The following is an 18,893-nucleotide window of genomic DNA, read 5'->3' on the forward strand; positions in this document are numbered from 1 at the left end:
AGAGAGAGAGGAGAGAGGGAGAGGGAGAGGGAGAGTGTGTCTGTGTGTGGGAGAGAGAGAGAGAGAGAGCAGGGGAGGGAGAGAGAGAGAGAGAGAAAGAGAGAAAGAGAGAGCAGGGGAGGAAGAGAGAGAAAGAGAGAGAGAGAGAGATACACACACTGAGGGATCTCCACTACAGGAAAAATTCCAAAAGTCATTGCTAATCTTTTCAGGATATCCTCACCAGCCTCACATAGTGCAGCAGATAACACAGTGTGGAGGAATGTTGTTGGGGAGAAAGCTCAGTAAAGTGGCTTCATGTTGCAGCAGAATCTCTACAAGATTCAATCACAACGTGTTTGTCTGTAATTTGTCATTCGGGTCCATTTTCATGTGGAACGGAACTCAACGGAGCAAATGTGTGTGAAGTGGGCAGAATAGCCTCAATGCTACGTGGCTGCTGTGTGTGTGTGTGTGTGTGTGTGTGTGTGTGTGTGTGTGTGTGTGTGTGTGTGTGTGTGTGTGTGTGTGTGTGTGTGTGTGTGTGTGTGTGTGTGTGTGTGTGTGTGTGTGAGATTGTTTGTGGCCTGTAGTGGGACACACATCAGAACACAGTCCAGGTGTGTTGGTTGATGGTTCAGAGACATTCTGTCCCCACCGTCCTGCCAGCAGCATGAGTGCAACTGTTTCATCCCTCCACATTGATTTCCTGTGGGAGCTGAGTTTAGTTTAAAATGATTCTGTTACTGAGGTGGATTTCCTTCAAATATCAACAGATAAGCAACTACAGCTGTTTCATTTTGTCTTTATTAAAACTCTGTGCAGCAGCAGATTCCCAAGCTCTCCAACAGGGAAACAGGAAGTCATCCAGAGACGATGGAATATGAGATAAGGAGGGAGAAGAAGCTCAAAGTGAACACTCTCTTCTTATTTCCCTCTATAGTTTAATAAAGCTTTGTGTTTATAACATTGGTAAAGTTGCAAAACATGAACTTCACAATGCACTCAGTGATACAAACACACAAACCTGAACTGAGCTAAACTGGATACTTCGGTTCTGAGGAGGAGTTTAGTTCAACAACAACAACAACAACAACAACAGCAGCAGCACTGTGTGAGTCAGTAGAGTCATGAGCAGGTATGAGTGTTGGTCAGCACTCATACCTGCTCGGGCCGGTCCAGGTTGGCCAATCAGAGCAGAGCAGCTTCCTGTTTTTGTACATTAAAGCATTCGGTTTTCAAAATGGAAAACAGAACCATGTAAATTACATTACATTACATTACGGTCATTTAGCAGACGCTTTTATCCAAAGCGACTTCCAATAAGTGTGTTTCAACATAGGTAGATAAAAGACATTCAGGTCACAAGAAATCGTAATGGTAAGTTAATATACTCTAAGATAAAATGCACCGATGTAAAGAAAGTAATTCTGTCTCTTGTGTTTTTACAGGAATGCTGTCCAGGGGAACAAAAAGCTTTATGCCATCTATGACACCAGGTAAGCAGCTGCTACATCAATGCTTTACTCTTATTTCCTTCCTCACAATGATGAATTAAAGACTACAAGGAATGTTGTGTAGAAGTTGAACATACAGTCAAAATCATATTTCACAACCTGGCAACCCAAAATGTGATTCTTATTGGTGGCTGGTTACTAAGGTTTGAAATGTGACCAGAGCTCACGGTGTGTGTGTGTGTGTGTGTGTGTGTGTGTGTGTGTGTGTGTGTGTGTGTGTGTGTGTGTGTGTGTGTGTGCTGCCTGTGTGTGCTGTCCAATCCTGCCCTCCTCTTCAATAAGCTCATATATATGCAGACTCAGTCACGTGGTCCTTAATTACTCTCCAGTAGCTTCATCCTCTGACCTGACGGTGATGTTTCATCCTCACGTCAGCTGAGATCAGGCACACTCCTCTTTACTCGCGTGGACCTGTGGAACTGCTTCTTCATCTTCTTCTTCTTCATACGTGGGCCACAAGTGCGATGTGGATGTTTGACAGAGTTGTGCGCGGTGTGTGTGTGTGTGTGTGTACGTGTGTGTGTGTAGCCTGAAGCCCGGAGGATGGAGAGACGCACCAACCTCTCTGCGTCTGTGTGGCTGAGCTGCCATGTCACGGGCAGCCGGGGACACACACACATCTGACGCTTTAAGCATGTTAGAGCAGGAGACGTCATGCGGAACAAGTCTCACCTGATTTAGGAGCGGGAGCGTTTTAGTCCTCAGTTGGAGGTCTGGAGCAGAGTCAGGCGGGGATGTGGGGGTCCCTGAGATCGGGCTTTTGGGATGTTTCACTGCCGCTCATGGTGGCGGTGATGTGCTGTGCGCAGAGGTAAGACGCCTCCGCCGGAGACGCGGGTGGACGCGTGTTTACCGGGTGACTTACGCTCCTCTTCCTCTCTTTCAGCGTCAACGAACCGGGGAACATGTCTTTCGTCAAGGAGACGGTGGACAAACTGCTGAAAGGATACGACATCCGGCTGCGTCCAGACTTTGGAGGTAAAGGATCCATGTGGCGTCAGATTGAGTTTAGTTATCGCGTTGTTTCCGGTAAAGATGCACTTTTAACTTTGTTTCGTGTCTTTTCCAGGTCCACCGGTTGCTGTCGGCATGAGTATAGACGTGGCGAGCATTGACAGGGTGTCAGAAGTCAACATGGTGAGTTGTTGAGCTGTTTGTTTGGATTATTTTGTTTTGGTGAACAGCATTGTGGGGGAATGAGAGGTTCTCAAACTGTGGTAGGACAAACACTGGTGGTACCTGGCTCGCCACACAGTGTGCACAGCAAAGGAATTATGACCATTTAACTATTTTTAATGTAATTGTCATTTTAAATCTGGGAAATTTTTCACATTAAATTAAAATTAATTATTGTTCTCTTTGCAATTTCACAATTCTACACAAGAAATCATTACAGCACCAATTAGTTTAAACAGTATACAGTTTTAAATGTGATCCAAAGTGTTTATTTATTGGTGGCTGCAGTGTGAAAATGCATGTGGAAGTTTAACATACATAAAGAGATCAATCACACTTACAGTCTTTACTAAACACAGACTTCACACAGTCACATAAAGCTTTATATGCTTGTTGTTGTTGTCGTGCTCCCCTGACCAGTAAAGTGACTGTAAAGTGTGAAATCAGTGGTGTCCTCCCTTTAAATCAGCCTGTTAAACTGTAAAGTGGAGGAATTTGGAACGACCCCAATCATCACATCCAGACCGCTCACTTTATGGATTCATATCAGAAATGTGATGAAAATGTCACATCAATTCTATAATGTGTATTTAAACAGTATTGGATTTATGAATGACATCTTCCTGTTGTTGTCCCATGTAAACACACAACAGCAACCTACTGCTCTGGAACTCTACACTTTACCATTTCAGCATTTTTCTATGAGTTTCTGTGAGTGTATTGAGGAGTCGTTGGCTTGTTGGTGATGTGCTTCTGCTTCTGTCTACTTTCTGCCTCCGCCCCTGCGTTGTGTGCAGCGGTTCAAGCTGTGTAGTTTAGTATGCGGTGCAGTATTGATGATCTAATGGTCCCATTAGAAGATTAAGTCAGCAAGTTCTTTTACTATGTCTTCTCCTTTCATATAACAGGCCGGACCTATAGGAGTGTGTGTGTGTGTGTGTGTGTGTGTGTGTGTGTGTGTGTGTGTGTGTGTGTGTGTGTGTGTGTGTGTGTGTGTGTGTGTGTGTGTGTCTTGGCAAACACTCTGGGCTTTAGAGTTTATCGTCCGTATGCCATCTATCTTAGGTCAGAAGTGCTGACAGAGCTCGATGCTTGATCACATGTTACTAAGAGGAAATAGCCTCTGACATGCTGTCCTGACAAGAGCGTGTGTGTGTGTGTGTGTGTGTGTGTGATGAAATGGACTCTGCTGCATTCTACACAACAACACAGGGCTTCATGAGAGCAACAGAGCAGTTTAACTCATGTTGTTATTGTGACAATTGTACAATTCTTTTTAGTTATGGTTTTATTTACGCAGGTTGAGTTTATTTAGCAGCTCTATTGTTTACATGTCTTGTGTCTTGGCATTCAGTTCCGCCTACTTAATGATGCACATCACTCATATTCCAAACAGATCCGTTACCTTGGACACTAATTTAAAGTGTGACTACTTATCACAGAGACAATTCCAGTGTGGATGAGTTTGATTGGAAATAATTCAGATAAACAATCAAATCAACCCAGCATTTTCTCTCCCATTAGCTTAGAGAATCTATAGTCAGCCATAGTAAAAGCTAAGTTAATTAAGTTTCACCACCTAATGGGCCAAACATAATTTTGCTATTAGAGCCTGCACTCGCTTTTTACTTGAGTTATTATCCTCTGCATGTCCTTATGATAGTATTTAGTGTATGAGACAGAGTTTTGTAATGGAGCCGGCCTGCAGATGGGACAGAGGAAATGTATTTCCTCCCACCAGAGCCACTGAACACAAACAAACCCATCCAGCAGGCTGGGACTATGTGCTGATACAGGACTTGCAGCTGATTGCATCCTGTCCATGAGACATTATTCAAGTTGTCCTGGCAGTTTTATTAGAAGAAATATTCATCAATATCGTGATTCAACTCAGAGGCTTATTAGACTTTTATTGTTTGCTTTTCCAGAGATGCAAAAGCTACTATATTATCTTTAAACTTTGAAAGTAGTATTGGTTATGGAACGTCAATTAAGACATCAAATATGTCACCACAGAAAGTTATCTATCCTTCATGTTTGAGGTTTAGTCCTCCAATGCACTTTACCCATCTCTTCTGCCGTGTTCATGCCAGCTGTGAAGCTCGATTTCTGGGTACGGGTTGCTTGATACTTCACTGAAGCTTATGGAGGTACGATCTGAAGAATTTGAAACCTAGATGCTGACCAAGCTTGCTTGCTATAACCTCTGCAGACGGTTAAATTCAAATGTTTTACTTTAACCATCAACGTGAGGTAAAGGAGGTAAAGTAAAAACAAAGCTTTCTGGGCCATATAAGACCGACAGTATGTGTTTCACTCACTGGATGCATTTCTACCGGTGTAAACCTGTATCTGTATGTAGTATACTTTATACTGTATTACTGTATCACGCCACAAAATGAGGGCAAATAACATAAAGCATTAGGTATCTCTAGCGTTGTGGAGCTGTAGATTGATGTTTTGCAGCAGCAGCCATTAGCTCAAACACCGTGGGAGCTGTCTGTGGTCCTGAACAAGATTCCTTTGTTCCATTCTGTGTGAGCTAAGCTGCATGCAGATCCTCTCCAGAGAGCTCTGACATTTGTACTCTCCGCTCACATTTAGCTCACTAGAGCATCTCAGGGCTGTGAACCTGTGTGCTCATAGAGAATCCTCTTTGCTCACTGGGATTGCACTGTTGGAGAGCGTAACCTTACCTTAGACATATTTAACAAATAAAGCAACAGTGCAGCATCTCAAAGGAATCCTCAACGCTGCATAGTTTACAATAGAGCTTTCTGTGACTGGATACATTGTTGTGAGGAGATTGTTTTGATGGCAGCCTGCTCAAGTCAAGATTTGATGTAAAATGTACAAAATGTTAAATACTATGCTGCATTTATTACATTTGAAGTAATAGAGATGCTTGCTGGGCAGAGATGAGTGTGAAAACTCAGTGAGCCGTGTGTTTACACAAAAGGTTTGAGTGTCTTCACCTTCACTGTACCTACACAGGACACATGCTCAGGTAAATGCTTATTGGGCCTTTCTACTCCACCATGACAAAGGTGAAATCAAACTAAATGAGTATGAGGATGAGCAATCCCTCCCAGAGGCTTGACCCAGAGTACTGACTCATCAGAGGTCACTAAGCATTCAACCAACCAAGCATTCTAAGCTGTAAATGATCCTCCACTCAGTCATGCTGTCACACATTTACCTCAAAGTCCGAGTCACCAGGAGGACAAATCTTTCTCCAATCCATTCTGACATCTGAACATGATCCACCTTCTGCCTAGAGGAAGTGTTGCCCTTAAGAAGACAAACTACAGATGTTCTCCTGGATTGCTCTCCTAGTCGCTCATAAGGCACCAAATAGCCACAGGGTCCAGCAACTTACAAGGTTAAGAAACTCAGATAGGAAAGCTTGTGTAGTGTTCCAAAACAACAGCATGCTGGGAGTTTCCTCCACTGGAACAATACTGCAGTTAGGTTACACAACAGTGATACTGGAGCGTCTGGCCCTGCTGGAGGGAGAAACTCACATGGTGCTGTGGTCTTCAACCTTTTTTACACTATGAACTCCTATGACTGTCTTTTGCATTCCAGCTGAATTATTTTTTATAATATTATTATATTTCATTGTATTATTGGAATCTTTGGGAGTTCCACACCTTTTCCAGATGCTTCCACTTTGTTCAATGAGAATAATCTGTAACCTGCTGCTGGTGAGGTCAAAAGGTCAAAGTAGTATCTACGCATTCACCTGCAGATGGAAATATCATATTTATTGCATATTAACCTGAAAAAAATTTGTAATTATCAGATGGCACATTGCTGAGCTGTGACCTTTTATGGTCATTTTGTAAAGGACAAATCAAATGATGTCCATAAAGATCATAATTAATACATTCATTACATACATAAAACATATCCATTTAATTGAGTTGTTGGGTGATGAATAGCAGCCATAAATAACTTCATTCTATTGGATTCTATTTTATTATTGTTTGTTTCCCACCAAACACACTGTGTGTATGTGTATGTGTGTTTTTGTGTGTGTGTGTGTGTGTGTGATATGGTTATTACAACTTCTGAACAGGGAGGATTACAAGCTTTGGAGGAGCACATGAAGGCAGCAGCAGTGCCTCTCTCAGGGCAGACATAACATTAATAAGTGTTTCTATCTATGTAGATGTAAACCAATTCAAAATGGCCCCCCTGTGAAATCCATCCAGCTCTGTTGCTGCTAGATCATCATTTGTCAGAGCAAAATGTTTTCATAGCCGGTCGATGGAGTTGTATAGAGCTGAGATAAGATTGTTGCAATACTGAAATGAAAAATGTTGTTATTGAGCCCAGTTTTATGATTTGCCACCAAATCCAATTCAGCTGAGTGGGATGTTTTTAGCATTTTCCATTATTACATATTATATATTACAGCTATTCATCAGGATTCATCTTCAGTGCTGCCTTCCATTGTTTCTAAGTATGTGTCTTCTTCTTCTTCAAAAAGACTTCATGGCACATATTTAGATTTCACAGAACTTAGCAGCATATCCAGAATAGACTTAAGTGGGCCTTCAACCATGTGTGTGTCACAGAATATTGAGTAAGCATTAAGTTTGAAGCAGAAGCCGTGACGGTTCTGCAGAGGAAGTGTTTCTGTTTTAACACCTCTGAATGAACTCGACCCCATCCGTCCACAGAAACATGCTGCCATGCAACAGAGCTGTCAAAACAACGAGGATGATGAAGTGAAAACACAGAGATATGCAGTGACGTACCGATGAAGACATGTAAGGGATCGTTCATAAAGATTGGAGTGTCGTTCAGGCCAGGTTTTTCATTAAGTTCTCATTCATAAAGGCTGGGGACTGGCACTTTGGTACATTTAGTTAAAATACAATAAAGGAAGAGGTAGAACAGTTTATAAAACAAACAGTAACAACAATTCATTAAGGTTTGAGTCAGACCTAATAAAATGTGGTAAAGAAATAAGAGTTTGATCAATAAAAGCATAAAGCACCGCTCACAGACTCAGCTGTGTTCTGACCTGATTGGTTGGTTGTTACCTGAGTGCAGACTGTTACTGGGTAATGATCAGCATTTGTACAACTTACATTTTTATTGGGGCTCCATAGCTTGTTAAGCTTCCTACAACTGCTTGCTAAAATAAAAACAACAAACCACAAAAGCAAAACATCAGAGTCTTCTTCAGAGATCTAACCTTTGCTGTAGTCTAAGCAGAGAGACTCTAAACGTGGGCTCTGTGTATGAATGCAGCGTCAGTATGGACCCCAGTATGTTTGTTCCTCTCTTTGATGGGAGTGTCATGGATGATTACTGGTTCAGGCCCACTCAGTTGTTTAATGGGTTCATTTAAATGGAAAGTTTAGATTTGATCTGGCACACATTCTACTAGCACTGCACCTCTTCCTCTGTCGTCAATCTCTGTGCTCGGCATCTCTCTCTCTCTCTCTTTCGCTCTGTCTCTCTCTCTCTCAAACATACACGCATACACACACACACACATATTGGCAATGTGCTAAATTTGTTGGTAATGCCACATATGATTGCGCCCCTTCTTTAGTATGGAGCTGAGGATTGAGCTGATGAAGATGATTTCTTTTATGAATAACTCCTTTATCATGAAGGAGGAGCTAGATAATCAAATAATTTCCCTTCTACTTGTCAACTATCCATATTTAGTAGACTTTAGAATCTACTGGGAACCCTTGTGTCTTCTGAAGTGATGGAACACTCACATGGATCATCTCTGCCTGCTATTCCTGTATTCCCAGCAGACGAGGTGTTAGTCGGGTGTTAGTTGACGTAGATGACGTTTGACTGGCACACAGTAACCAAGTCTGAGTATGAGACTGTGAACTCTGTGAGCTGAGAATTAAGCGACAGTTTCATCCTCCCACTGGGACTCATTTACTCACTGGAGCTGAACACAAACCTCCGTCTGTCCCTCGTGGTCTACAGATCTGACAACAACACAGCCTCACCCTTCATGCCCACTGTGCCTAAACCGCACCTGAGCTGAACTGGAAGAGGAGAGAGAACTTTCCTTGCTCATGAGTTGGCAACGTTGGCTGTCAGTCCTTTACTTTACATTCAGGAGATGGTTACAGTAACATACACCTGGTTAGACACGCCCACAAAGTATGAGAGCAGCATCTGTGACAGTCTGGTGCAGCTCGACCAATCAGGATGAAGCAGGCTTGGTTGGTCAGTCCTGCATCTAGGGACAGCAGATGTGGGTCATTGTGTTTGTGTTGGATCTCAAAGCGTTGCAGAGCAGAGAGTGTTCCTCTGCTGCGTTGGGTTAAAAGAATGAAAACAAACTGAAATAGAAATGGAGCATGATAGTAGGTAGATAGGTTCCATGTTTTGAGTTGAAGGGTTGTTGTGTAAATGTGAATCACCTCATCCACAGCTTTGCAGCATGTGGGAGAGAAGCTACCAGTGCATCATCTATCCAAGCATCTTACACTATTACACACACACACACACACACACACACACACACACACACACACACACACACACACACACACACACACACTCTCAACACCAACTCACATCTCACACCAACACTTCCTTCCAGTTCTCCCCACTTCATTCCCCCCAACATCTGATCTAAACAAGCGTCACTCCACAGATTGAAGACTTATTTGTGGACAGTTACTGTAGTTCAGCGTTGAGATGGGCGATCTTAACCCATTATTCTGAAAATGTTCCTGCACCAGTGGATTAAAATGTCAGCATGGCTCCGTGTTTTGTTTGTTTCCTGAAACCTGCTTATTTATTGAAGAGAACATTAGTCAGCAGAATGACGCCAAGTCAGCGAGTAAAGAGTTCCATTAAAGGACCGGAAAAGCTTTTGTGCTTGATGGCCCCACTTGTGGAACCCGCTGTGAATCTGAATGTGCACTGAATTATTGACAGGCTCATCTATCTATCTATCCATCTATCTATCTATCTATCCATCTATCCATCTATCTATCTATCTATCTATCTATCTATCTCTATCTGCCCGTCTGTCTGCCCGTCTGTCTGCCCGTCTGTCTGCCCGTCCGTCTGTCTGTCTGTCTGTCTGTGCAGCAGTGCTGGACTCAGCCCTCTGAGCTGAAACCTAGCGTTGATGCTGTGCCTGCAGTAATGGAAATCTATAGTCTGAGAGTCGGTGCCAGTCTTCAGTGTGGAATGGCTGAGGACGGTTTCTCCTAAAGACAGCTTAGGAAATATGTCCGCTCAGGGCAGACTGATGACAATCAGAGTTGTTTGACAATTCTATAAATATCACCTTTGCTATACAGGAAATCCATGCTGAGCTCCAGGCTGTAGACATGGAGAGCTGAACCTGGTGCTCTTTGACCCTGAGCACATTTACAAGCACACAGGCTGCATCAGGCATGGAGTGATTCAAAATCTCAGACACACGATGACATCATTCATTCCTGTAGCTGACTAATATTCTCCTCCGATAAGAATGCATTAGTCTGACTCACATGACTGTAATGTGGAGATCAGATCCATGAACCTGTTGTCTTCCCTCCCCACAGGATTACACGTTGACTATGTACTTCCAGCAGTATTGGAGAGATAAGAGACTGGCCTATGCAGGGATCCCTCTCAACCTGACGCTGGACAACAGAGTAGCAGACCAGCTCTGGGTTCCCGACACCTACTTCCTCAACGACAAGAAGTCCTTTGTTCACGGTGTCACAGTGAAGAACCGAATGATCCGACTCCACCCGGACGGCACCGTTCTCTATGGCCTCAGGTGAGTGCTGTGCTTTTATGACTGATGTAATCCCCATTGATTCCATCCACTGTGGAGTTACTGCTGCACATTACAGAGGGGAAAAGATGGAGGTAAAGACAGATTGTAAGCAGGAAACTTTTATTTGTTCTCCCAGCTTTATGCTGATGCACCGGGTCACAGACATGTTTTCTTTAGACGAGGTGTCAAACTTGAGATCTCGTAAAAACAGCAGCCATGCAATCTGCAACCTGGAAGTGCCTTTTACATTTCAAAGATATACTGTATATGGCTTTGTTTCACTTTTACAAAATCAATACTGTAGTAACAGTGCAGAGTATGAACTTTATATAAAGGGCTTTATAATTCTGACCCACTGATGTTTACTGACCTAAGTTTAGACCCATTAACCATAAACTACAGCTCGATTTAAATGGTTAATAACGGCTTTATTTAAGGGGACATAACAATTTTTCCATTTTGTCATTTGGTTTTATAGACAATGTGTTTGTTTTTAATTTGTCCAATGGTGTGTGTGAGTCCAGCCTGCAGCGTGTCAGGGCCGGCCAATCAGAATACATCAGATCTGTTTGGAAGGGTTGGGTTGACATTGTGTGTTTTCACTCAGTGTGCACATCGCTAATGATGCATGGGAGGAATAAAAGTGTATTTGGGTGTTTTTGCACATTCCAACATTGCAAAGATCCACAGAATGTTCTCCCTAGTATAATATAGAAAAAAGTAACAGATAGTATTCTTTGGAAATGTCTCTTCACTGCAGCTGGAGTAAAGATCAGTAGTGATGTGTGTTCCCCTGTGCTCTTGGTTTGATTCAGAATCACAACAACAGCGGCGTGTATGATGGATCTGAGGAGATACCCACTGGATGAACAGAACTGCACTCTGGAAATTGAGAGCTGTAAGTTTAAGCCCAACATCTTGAGCCTGGTAGCGAATGATGGGTGACAGCTCGACTTTTTCATCACTTAAAAATATGAGTAGCATTGAGATTCTGACAAAGAAGCCCCTCCCTTTGGTGGGGATAGAAAGTGCACACACTGCTGAATTGCTTTCAGTATATTACAGTAACAGTAAGCTGTCATTTCTCTATGTGATTGCTTGCTTCACCCTTTCTGGTTAGAGTTACTGTGTGTGTCAAGAAAGATTCCATCCAGACAGTGATCCCCAAAGTATTGCACTGTAAAGATTAGTGCAGCTCCATCAGTCTTAATGACGGGTTTGCTATAACTCCACTGCACCGCTATCAAACTATTGATGCTTATGGAAATCATTACTGTGGTATAAGTCTGGAGCCCTTCAGTGCTTCATGGGGCTTCAGTTAGCTAAAGTCAGGAGACCCCAGATTGTACTTCTTTGCAACCAGAAAATGCATTATTAATTTAACTGCCTTGACAAAATGAGACAACAGCCCTTTGAGATGTGTTTCTGCTTGTGACACCCTGGCTTGTTTGCTTTGTCCCTATTTACAGATGGGTACACAACAGATGACATAGAGTTCTACTGGAAAGGAGGAGACCGTGCTGTGACCGGGGTGACGCGCATCGAGCTGCCTCAGTTCTCTATAGTCAACTACAAACTGGTTTCCAGGAATGTGGTCTTTTCCACAGGTAAACAAAGAGCACAATAACAAGTCTGAGGCCGTGTTGTTTATATAATGTAACTGGATAATTGTTCATTTATCACACTGAAGCCATGAGAGAACATCCCTTTCATGCTTTCATCACCTTTTCTTGAGAAATAACAGAATCGTTTTGTTCTAATCCTGCTCCATCTGTGTTCATGTTCTGCTCCATACTCTCTAATTCTCCAGAAAGAACCCAAACATGTCACTGAATCCTCTTTCCTTTTCTTCTTTCCTGAATTGTTTTCCCAGGAGAGGTCATGTTCACATTAGACTTTCCTAATTGCAGGATTTGCATCACTTGGCTTCTCTCACTGTAATACCAGAAGTGGGAATAATAACAGAGAGGCAATTACCCCTCTGTTCCTTCAAACCCAATAAAAACAAAGGGGGTCATTCTTTATAGAATGTATTCATGAGGCTGAGCCCTGACAGCACAAGTTATTCTCTTATAATACAAATATTCAGAGGCACAGGAACTGAGAATTGTTTTGTCCGAGAATGAAATGACATTTTAAGCGCATTAATGCCGGGGCCAAATGTTTTAAAGAAAACCATATAAAGTGTGTTTGCGATCTGTAATGGATGAACCTGACAACGATGCACCTTTGATCAGGCACTGCACAGATAATGGAGCAGTCACTTAGCCTACATGGTGTAGCTGCAGGATCAAAGGCTCCAACCTTTAGAGACTTCCTGTAATCAGAGGCTCAGATACAATCTTCTCTTCAGTCCTGTGTCCTGTTAGAAACTAATCATGCAGCACTCCCAGCAGTAGGAACTGTTAAATGCCTGTATCTGATATCAAATGAACCTTGAACTAAATGAATGTTATAAATAGATACATTTATAGATTAGACTGTATTTGTCTCCATTGTGATGTTTGGATGAAGTTTAGCCTTAAGCTAATGTAATGTGCAGTGATTTGCAGTATCAGCCACGCTTGCTTGTTTCCATGGTGATGAAACCAGTTCATGAAGCCATTGCCATAGGAACCGAAACAAAGTGTAAGACATCACTGTGTTCCTCTTGAATTAAAGAGGGCTACTTCTCCTTGGCTTTTGTCTGCAGGTGCCTACCCTCGCCTGTCTCTGAGCTTCAAGCTGAAGAGAAACATTGGATACTTCATCCTGCAGACGTACATGCCCTCCATCCTGATCACCATCCTGTCCTGGGTATCATTCTGGATAAATTATGATGCCTCTGCTGCCAGAGTGGCATTAGGTAGGATATGTCCCATACTGTGGGTTGACCTCTGCTCTTTGGTTTAATGCAGCACTCCACTCATCTCTTCAGTATCAAACCCTCTCCTGCAGAGGAGCCAAACACAGTCAGGCAGCCGTGCATGGAGAAGACTGAGGGGCTCCAGTCCCCCGTCAACCCTGCATGTGCTGAGTGTTTGAAATGTGCAAGGTTTTGAGGAGATCGTTACTTTGTCCTTCAGTCAGATGGGTTTCATGTTTTATTATTTCCGTTTGCAGGTTTCCATCCTATAAGAGAATGATTTCAATGGTTAGTTTGGAAATTGAGTGTGAGTTAACATCAGTAAAGTGAGTCTGATTGTTGGACGTTAAACATTGAAGGTTATGGGAAATGAATCTGTTTCCAAATCTTTCTTACTTCTCACGTTTTGACATTAATGAATGCAGACAAAAGAAGATGTGAAATGAGTTTGGCACGGTCCCCACCTCACAGACGCTGACCCGCCCACTCAGTCTGACACTTACTGTCCAAACTGATCATCCTCAGCCAATCACATGTGTCATACATATAATATTACAAATTGACACCGACACCCCCACAGTACTTACAGTGGGTCGGTTGGGTTTCCAACAGGGAAAACAAAAGAGCAGAGATACAACAGGACTGAAATGAGACTTTGTAAATCAAAGAAGTGCTCTGCTCTGATGCTAAGAAGTTAAAGGCCATTTCTATATTTAACAGCTTAGAAACTGCTTTTAGCGTGTGTTCATCAGGAGAGTGTGTAATGTTTTATGTGTGTTTTATTAATAGGCCTGTAGTCCTCAAACACATTCTGTAGCTTTTCCAGCATTGGGAAGATTTGATTGCACTCATGATGTGTTATTGTGTTTTTGTAGTACCGCTTCATTTTAGTTGTGGAGTAAAAGTTTTAAACCCAGACAACTTAAATGTTGTGCATGCTGTAGTATGTTCAAGTGATCTGAGCTGGAGTTTGAAGCAGCAGCAGCAGCACATCAGGAAGGCGAGGGACTGACAGGCTGGACAGCTTATCCCCGTCCACAACAACACCGTCTGAGACACCATGAGATCAATGCCATTAGACAGCATTTACACTTATGATACTGCCAAATTCAATCACTGCCTTTGTGTTAATTCACTATAGGTGTCCATTCTCTCTGCCGTTAAGGTGCTTAGAGTATTATGAGCTGTGATAAATTTGCAGCAACACGTATCAAGCTTCTAAGATGAGCCGTAAAAAGCTGTTTTAACTTTGACATTTAATATCAGGCCGGATCCGTTTAGGCCTCACTTCCTTATTAACTGCTGCACTGACTGAGTGAAAACAAGGTCACTTATGCTGAAGAACATCACATTCATTCATTACAGTACAATCTGGGTATTGTCTTATGAAAATTAAGAAATGTTATCTGTTTTTCTTCTCCCATTATAGCGTGTTTCTGATCAATTCTTTGTATTCTTTGCTGTCTTGTGAAGAATTCAGTGAATTTGCTGTATTCTGGAGTTTCATAGGGCTCTGGATTATATTTCCCATAATGCTCTCTTCTTCTTTAACCAGGGAATGAGTTGTTGGACGAAAAGCCTTGACGCTGCATGAGTTTCTCTTTATTTTGGATCTCACTGCAGTCATACACTTCATTATTCTCTTCAAAATAATACAAACAGTTTCATAGCACTGCATTGACCGATGGCACAGTTACATAGGGGATATGTAGATGTAGATACTTGTAGTAACATCTCTGATTCCTCATTACCCAGCAGTACCTTTCAGTGATGTAATCGCATGCTAAACTCTGCAGTACTTGGCTGAAAAGTATTCTATGGTTTGTTGAGTGACGCTCTTCCCTAAACTTGCTCTGCTGTGTAGAAATCGATGGCATGTACTGTTGTGCTCCTGACACTCCCACACATACTGTACAGTGCAACATTTGGGTTTATGTAAGAAACCTGAACAGACAGAAATAAACACAGCATTCCTGCTTGGAGAGGAGAGACGTTCAGGGAAAGACTGAGGATGCTGCGTGTTGTGCAGACGACGGAGCTGAATCTGCTGAGGTCTACATACATATATTGGCTTTAGGGTCATTTTGTGTGCATCCTAAATCAAAATAAATGTAGGCTTACCAAGTAGAGTCATCACGGAAGAAAGGACCCCACCCCCCACACACACACACACACACACACACACACCCTCCTCTGTATGAGACGGAGTAAGTGTGAGAACAAACTCAACGTAAGGCTTTTGTAATAAATGATTTATGTGCTGCTACACTTGCAGCTGATGAACACGACTCACGCTCAGAGCCTGACACAAACACACAGCATTCTCTGTAATGAAAATATATGCCTTTATTTAACACAATGACTCATTGTCACTTCCTTTGTAACGCTACACAAATAGCTTTTTAATTAAAGGTGTAATTAAAGGAACAGACATGTTTTGATAGCCTAACCTATCAAGCTAGACCTCCTTCCTCCGAGGTCTGTGGAGGAGGAATATGAATCAGCTTCTCACTCTACATTCCAGTAGTAGTAAACAATTTGAGTTCAGATCATAGGAGGTGACAGCAACAGAGCAGCTCATCACTGCTCTGTGAGAGAGCGGCTGTCAGGCTGAATGTTGTCCGTATTTCTGTGTTATCGGCTTTCGTGTTGATTTGGACTCAGCTGGATGAATCTGCATGTTGTAATGTAACAGAATCTACAAATCTACAAAAACAGAGAGAAGATCTGCATCACTTCAAAGCTGTGGATTCAATGTTTGAGTAGTTTGAGCTCTACTGAAATATTTGTCAAAAGCAATACAACTTTAATGCTTTAATTTATTATTTAATTGAATATCAGCTCAGAGTTGATTTCCTCTTCTCATGCCCTCTTTTCTCTCTCCCTCTGAGGGATTCTTGTCTTTTTGTTGAGGCATGTTGAATTACTGCATGTTACCCTCTTTAATCTGTTCCCCTTGGTTTAACCTGCAGAGCTGCTATACAACGTGTGTGTGTGTGTGTGTGTGTGTGTTTCCTGTGTTCATGCATCACCACCTACAGTTTGTGCCTATGCAAGGGCTTTTCATGCTAAAGCTCCCAAACACAAACAGCCTCACAGCAGCAGATGCAGCGCTCATGCTCTGGGTATTATTTATCAATAATGAAATATGTTGCTTATTAGAGAGGCGTCTGTGGAGAGCAGCCTGTGGTTTGGCACCGGGGCTGCAGTGGGGATCACTGGTTGGGTATTATACATTCAATAAATAGTGCATATAGGTAAATAAGTTATTTAGATTTATACGGCCAGTCTTTCAGTCGTATTTGCATAAAGATGACACAGTTTTTTTTTTTTTTTTTCAGGGATCACCACTGTCCTGACGATGACAACCATCAACACCCATCTAAGAGAGACGCTGCCCAAGATCCCCTATGTCAAAGCTATAGACATGTACCTGATGGGCTGCTTCGTCTTTGTCTTCCTCGCTCTGCTGGAGTACGCCTTCGTCAACTACATCTTCTTTGGAAGAGGTCCACAGATGCAGAAGAAGCTGGCAGAGAAGGCGCAGAAGGCAAACAATAAGTTTGACAGGCCCAAGGTGAGAGATCTCCCTTCATCAGAGTGTCGTGTTCTGCTTCACAGCCCAATGAGAGACGACATGGGAGTTTAAAAGGGAACATATGATGCTTTTTGTCATTTCCTTTATTATATAGTGTCATACAGAAGGAAGATGGTGTCGAACATTGTTGCATTTGCTAATCTTGAGGTTCATGAGTGCATCAATGTATTTAAGCCCAGTAAAATGTTGCAAAAACAAAAGTCTAGATGTAAATGTGCATAATATGTTTCCTTTAAAGACGACAGGCTCAGTGTTCTTCCTAGTAGAGCAGTGGTTAAGGATGCATACCATGTAATCCTAACGTTCCTTGTTTCCTTTCTGCCAGTAAACTTGTGAGTCACCCTTCTCTCACCCCTCATCCTCTCTAACTTTGATTTTAATAATTCATTAAGCTGAAATCTGTTGTATTTATTTTGTTATAAAGTCGTAGCTTCTTCCAGTTTCTTCCAGAGTCTGAACCAAACGCTTTAGCCGTCATGCTCATCATAAACAACGTATTGGTCTTTACGTATCGACTTTGCTGTGCTTTGTCTTAACTGGACTGTAACCTGCTTCCTTCCCTTCTCATCTTAGACACGTCAGGCTGAGCTGCAGCTGCTTGGTTGTTTTGCATTGAGTCATATTTTGGGAGTCTCAGCCACAGCACTTTCAATTATTTATCCTTATAAAATATCAGGGCAACAACCAATGTTTGCTCCTAAATAATTCAACTGCAATTATTTGAAAATGAATTAGATCTAGATAGAGTTTCTTTCTTTATCTGCTGCAGGAAGCTTTTTACAACATGTTATGGAAGTGTGAATTATAAATTGACTTATGATTCTTTTTTTCTTCAAAGATGGATGTCACAGCTGCAGGAACCCGATGATGCAACCCCCATTTAAAATCCTTAAAAGACTGTAGGGCTATGATAGTATTATCATAATCATTTTGACATTATAGAATTAGAAAGATTATAGAATAAGATCAGTTTATTGCATATTTCTTATATCTTACAAATTACATTTCGCACCGCTATTTTTTCTCCCATAGCCTTGAATGATTGATCTGTTTTTGTGTGGCGAGTGTAGCCGCCATCATTGCGTTAGTGTTACAGGCATCCAATCCAACCTTGATCTGATTTGTGAGACGTGATTTAAGTTTGGGGCAGGGAACGTGATGCTGAAGGCCGTTTTCTGCGTCCCGGCCTGTAATTTGTCAGCCTGCTGGAAGACGCCTGGCATATGCTGCACGTGTCATCAGTCACTAAAGCATCAGCGTGCAGCCCATTCTTTACACTCTGTCTGTCTGTCTGTCTGTCTGCTCCGTCCAGGTCGACTCGCAGGGGAACATTTTACTCACCACCCTGGAGATACACAACGAGGTGGGAGGGAATGAAATCACAACCAGTTTGAGTGAGACTCGCAACTCCTCCATGGTGTTTGACCACTCAGGGGTCCAATTCAGGAGGCAGAGCGAGTCACGGCAGCACAGTCTGGACAGGAACACCCATATAAAGAAAACACGGCTGCGGAGACGATCTTCACAGCTCAGAATCAAAATCCCTGACCTGACCGATGTCAACGCCATCGACAGAATGTCACGGATTATATTTCCTTTCACCTTCTCCCTCTTTAATTTAATCTACTGGCTTTATTATGTCAATTAATGCACTGTTTGTTTGTTTTTTAATAAAACCTGTTGAGTCTCATTCGTGTTGTTGGATGAGAAAACAACGTCTTTATGCAAAGGACATAATTCAGTCAAATCCTTACGGACACTTTTTTAAGACTTTTGTGACTGAACTCTCTCAGTGGTGCGCATTTGTGCATGCGCAAGGATTTGTGTACAAAACTTGTATTTTACAGATGTTTTCATGTAAACTATTCCCTGACTCAACCCTTTTTTGATGACGTGGGACGTTTAACCTCCTGGGTTGAAGCCTGACCTTTACACACGAGCAGCAGTGTTACAGGTCGCTTTTTATGACCGTAGCCATGGTTTAAGGACAAATTGTGGTCACTG

General features: G+C 42.3%; 1 protein-coding gene across 3 annotated transcripts; it reads left to right on the forward strand.

Moving 5' to 3' along the window:
* Positions 1 to 2,230: 2,230 nt before the first annotated feature.
* Positions 2,231 to 18,537, forward strand: gabrb3 (gamma-aminobutyric acid type A receptor subunit beta3). 3 transcript variants are annotated; one of them, XM_076148666.1, is made up of 9 exons: positions 2,231 to 2,307; positions 2,383 to 2,474; positions 2,566 to 2,633; positions 10,226 to 10,446; positions 11,262 to 11,344; positions 11,916 to 12,053; positions 13,139 to 13,291; positions 16,633 to 16,898; positions 18,202 to 18,537. In XM_076148666.1, the coding sequence occupies exons 1-9, from the start codon at positions 2,231 to 2,233 to the stop codon at positions 18,535 to 18,537; spliced, it is 1,434 nt and encodes a 477-aa protein (XP_076004781.1). The 3 variants fall into 3 exon arrangements, with proteins under 3 accessions (XP_076004781.1, XP_076004783.1, XP_076004782.1); XM_076148668.1 differs by having other exon boundaries at positions 16,633 to 16,868; XM_076148667.1 differs by having other exon boundaries at positions 16,633 to 16,862; positions 18,181 to 18,537.
* The last annotated feature ends 356 nt before the right edge of the window (positions 18,538 to 18,893 follow it).

Source organism: Genypterus blacodes, unplaced genomic scaffold, assembly GCF_046128005.1.
Source record: "Genypterus blacodes isolate CSIRO-AG114 ecotype Tasmania unplaced genomic scaffold, CSIRO-AGI_Gbla_v1 ptg000041l_1, whole genome shotgun sequence".
Taxonomy (NCBI): Eukaryota; Metazoa; Chordata; class Actinopteri; order Ophidiiformes; family Ophidiidae; genus Genypterus; species Genypterus blacodes.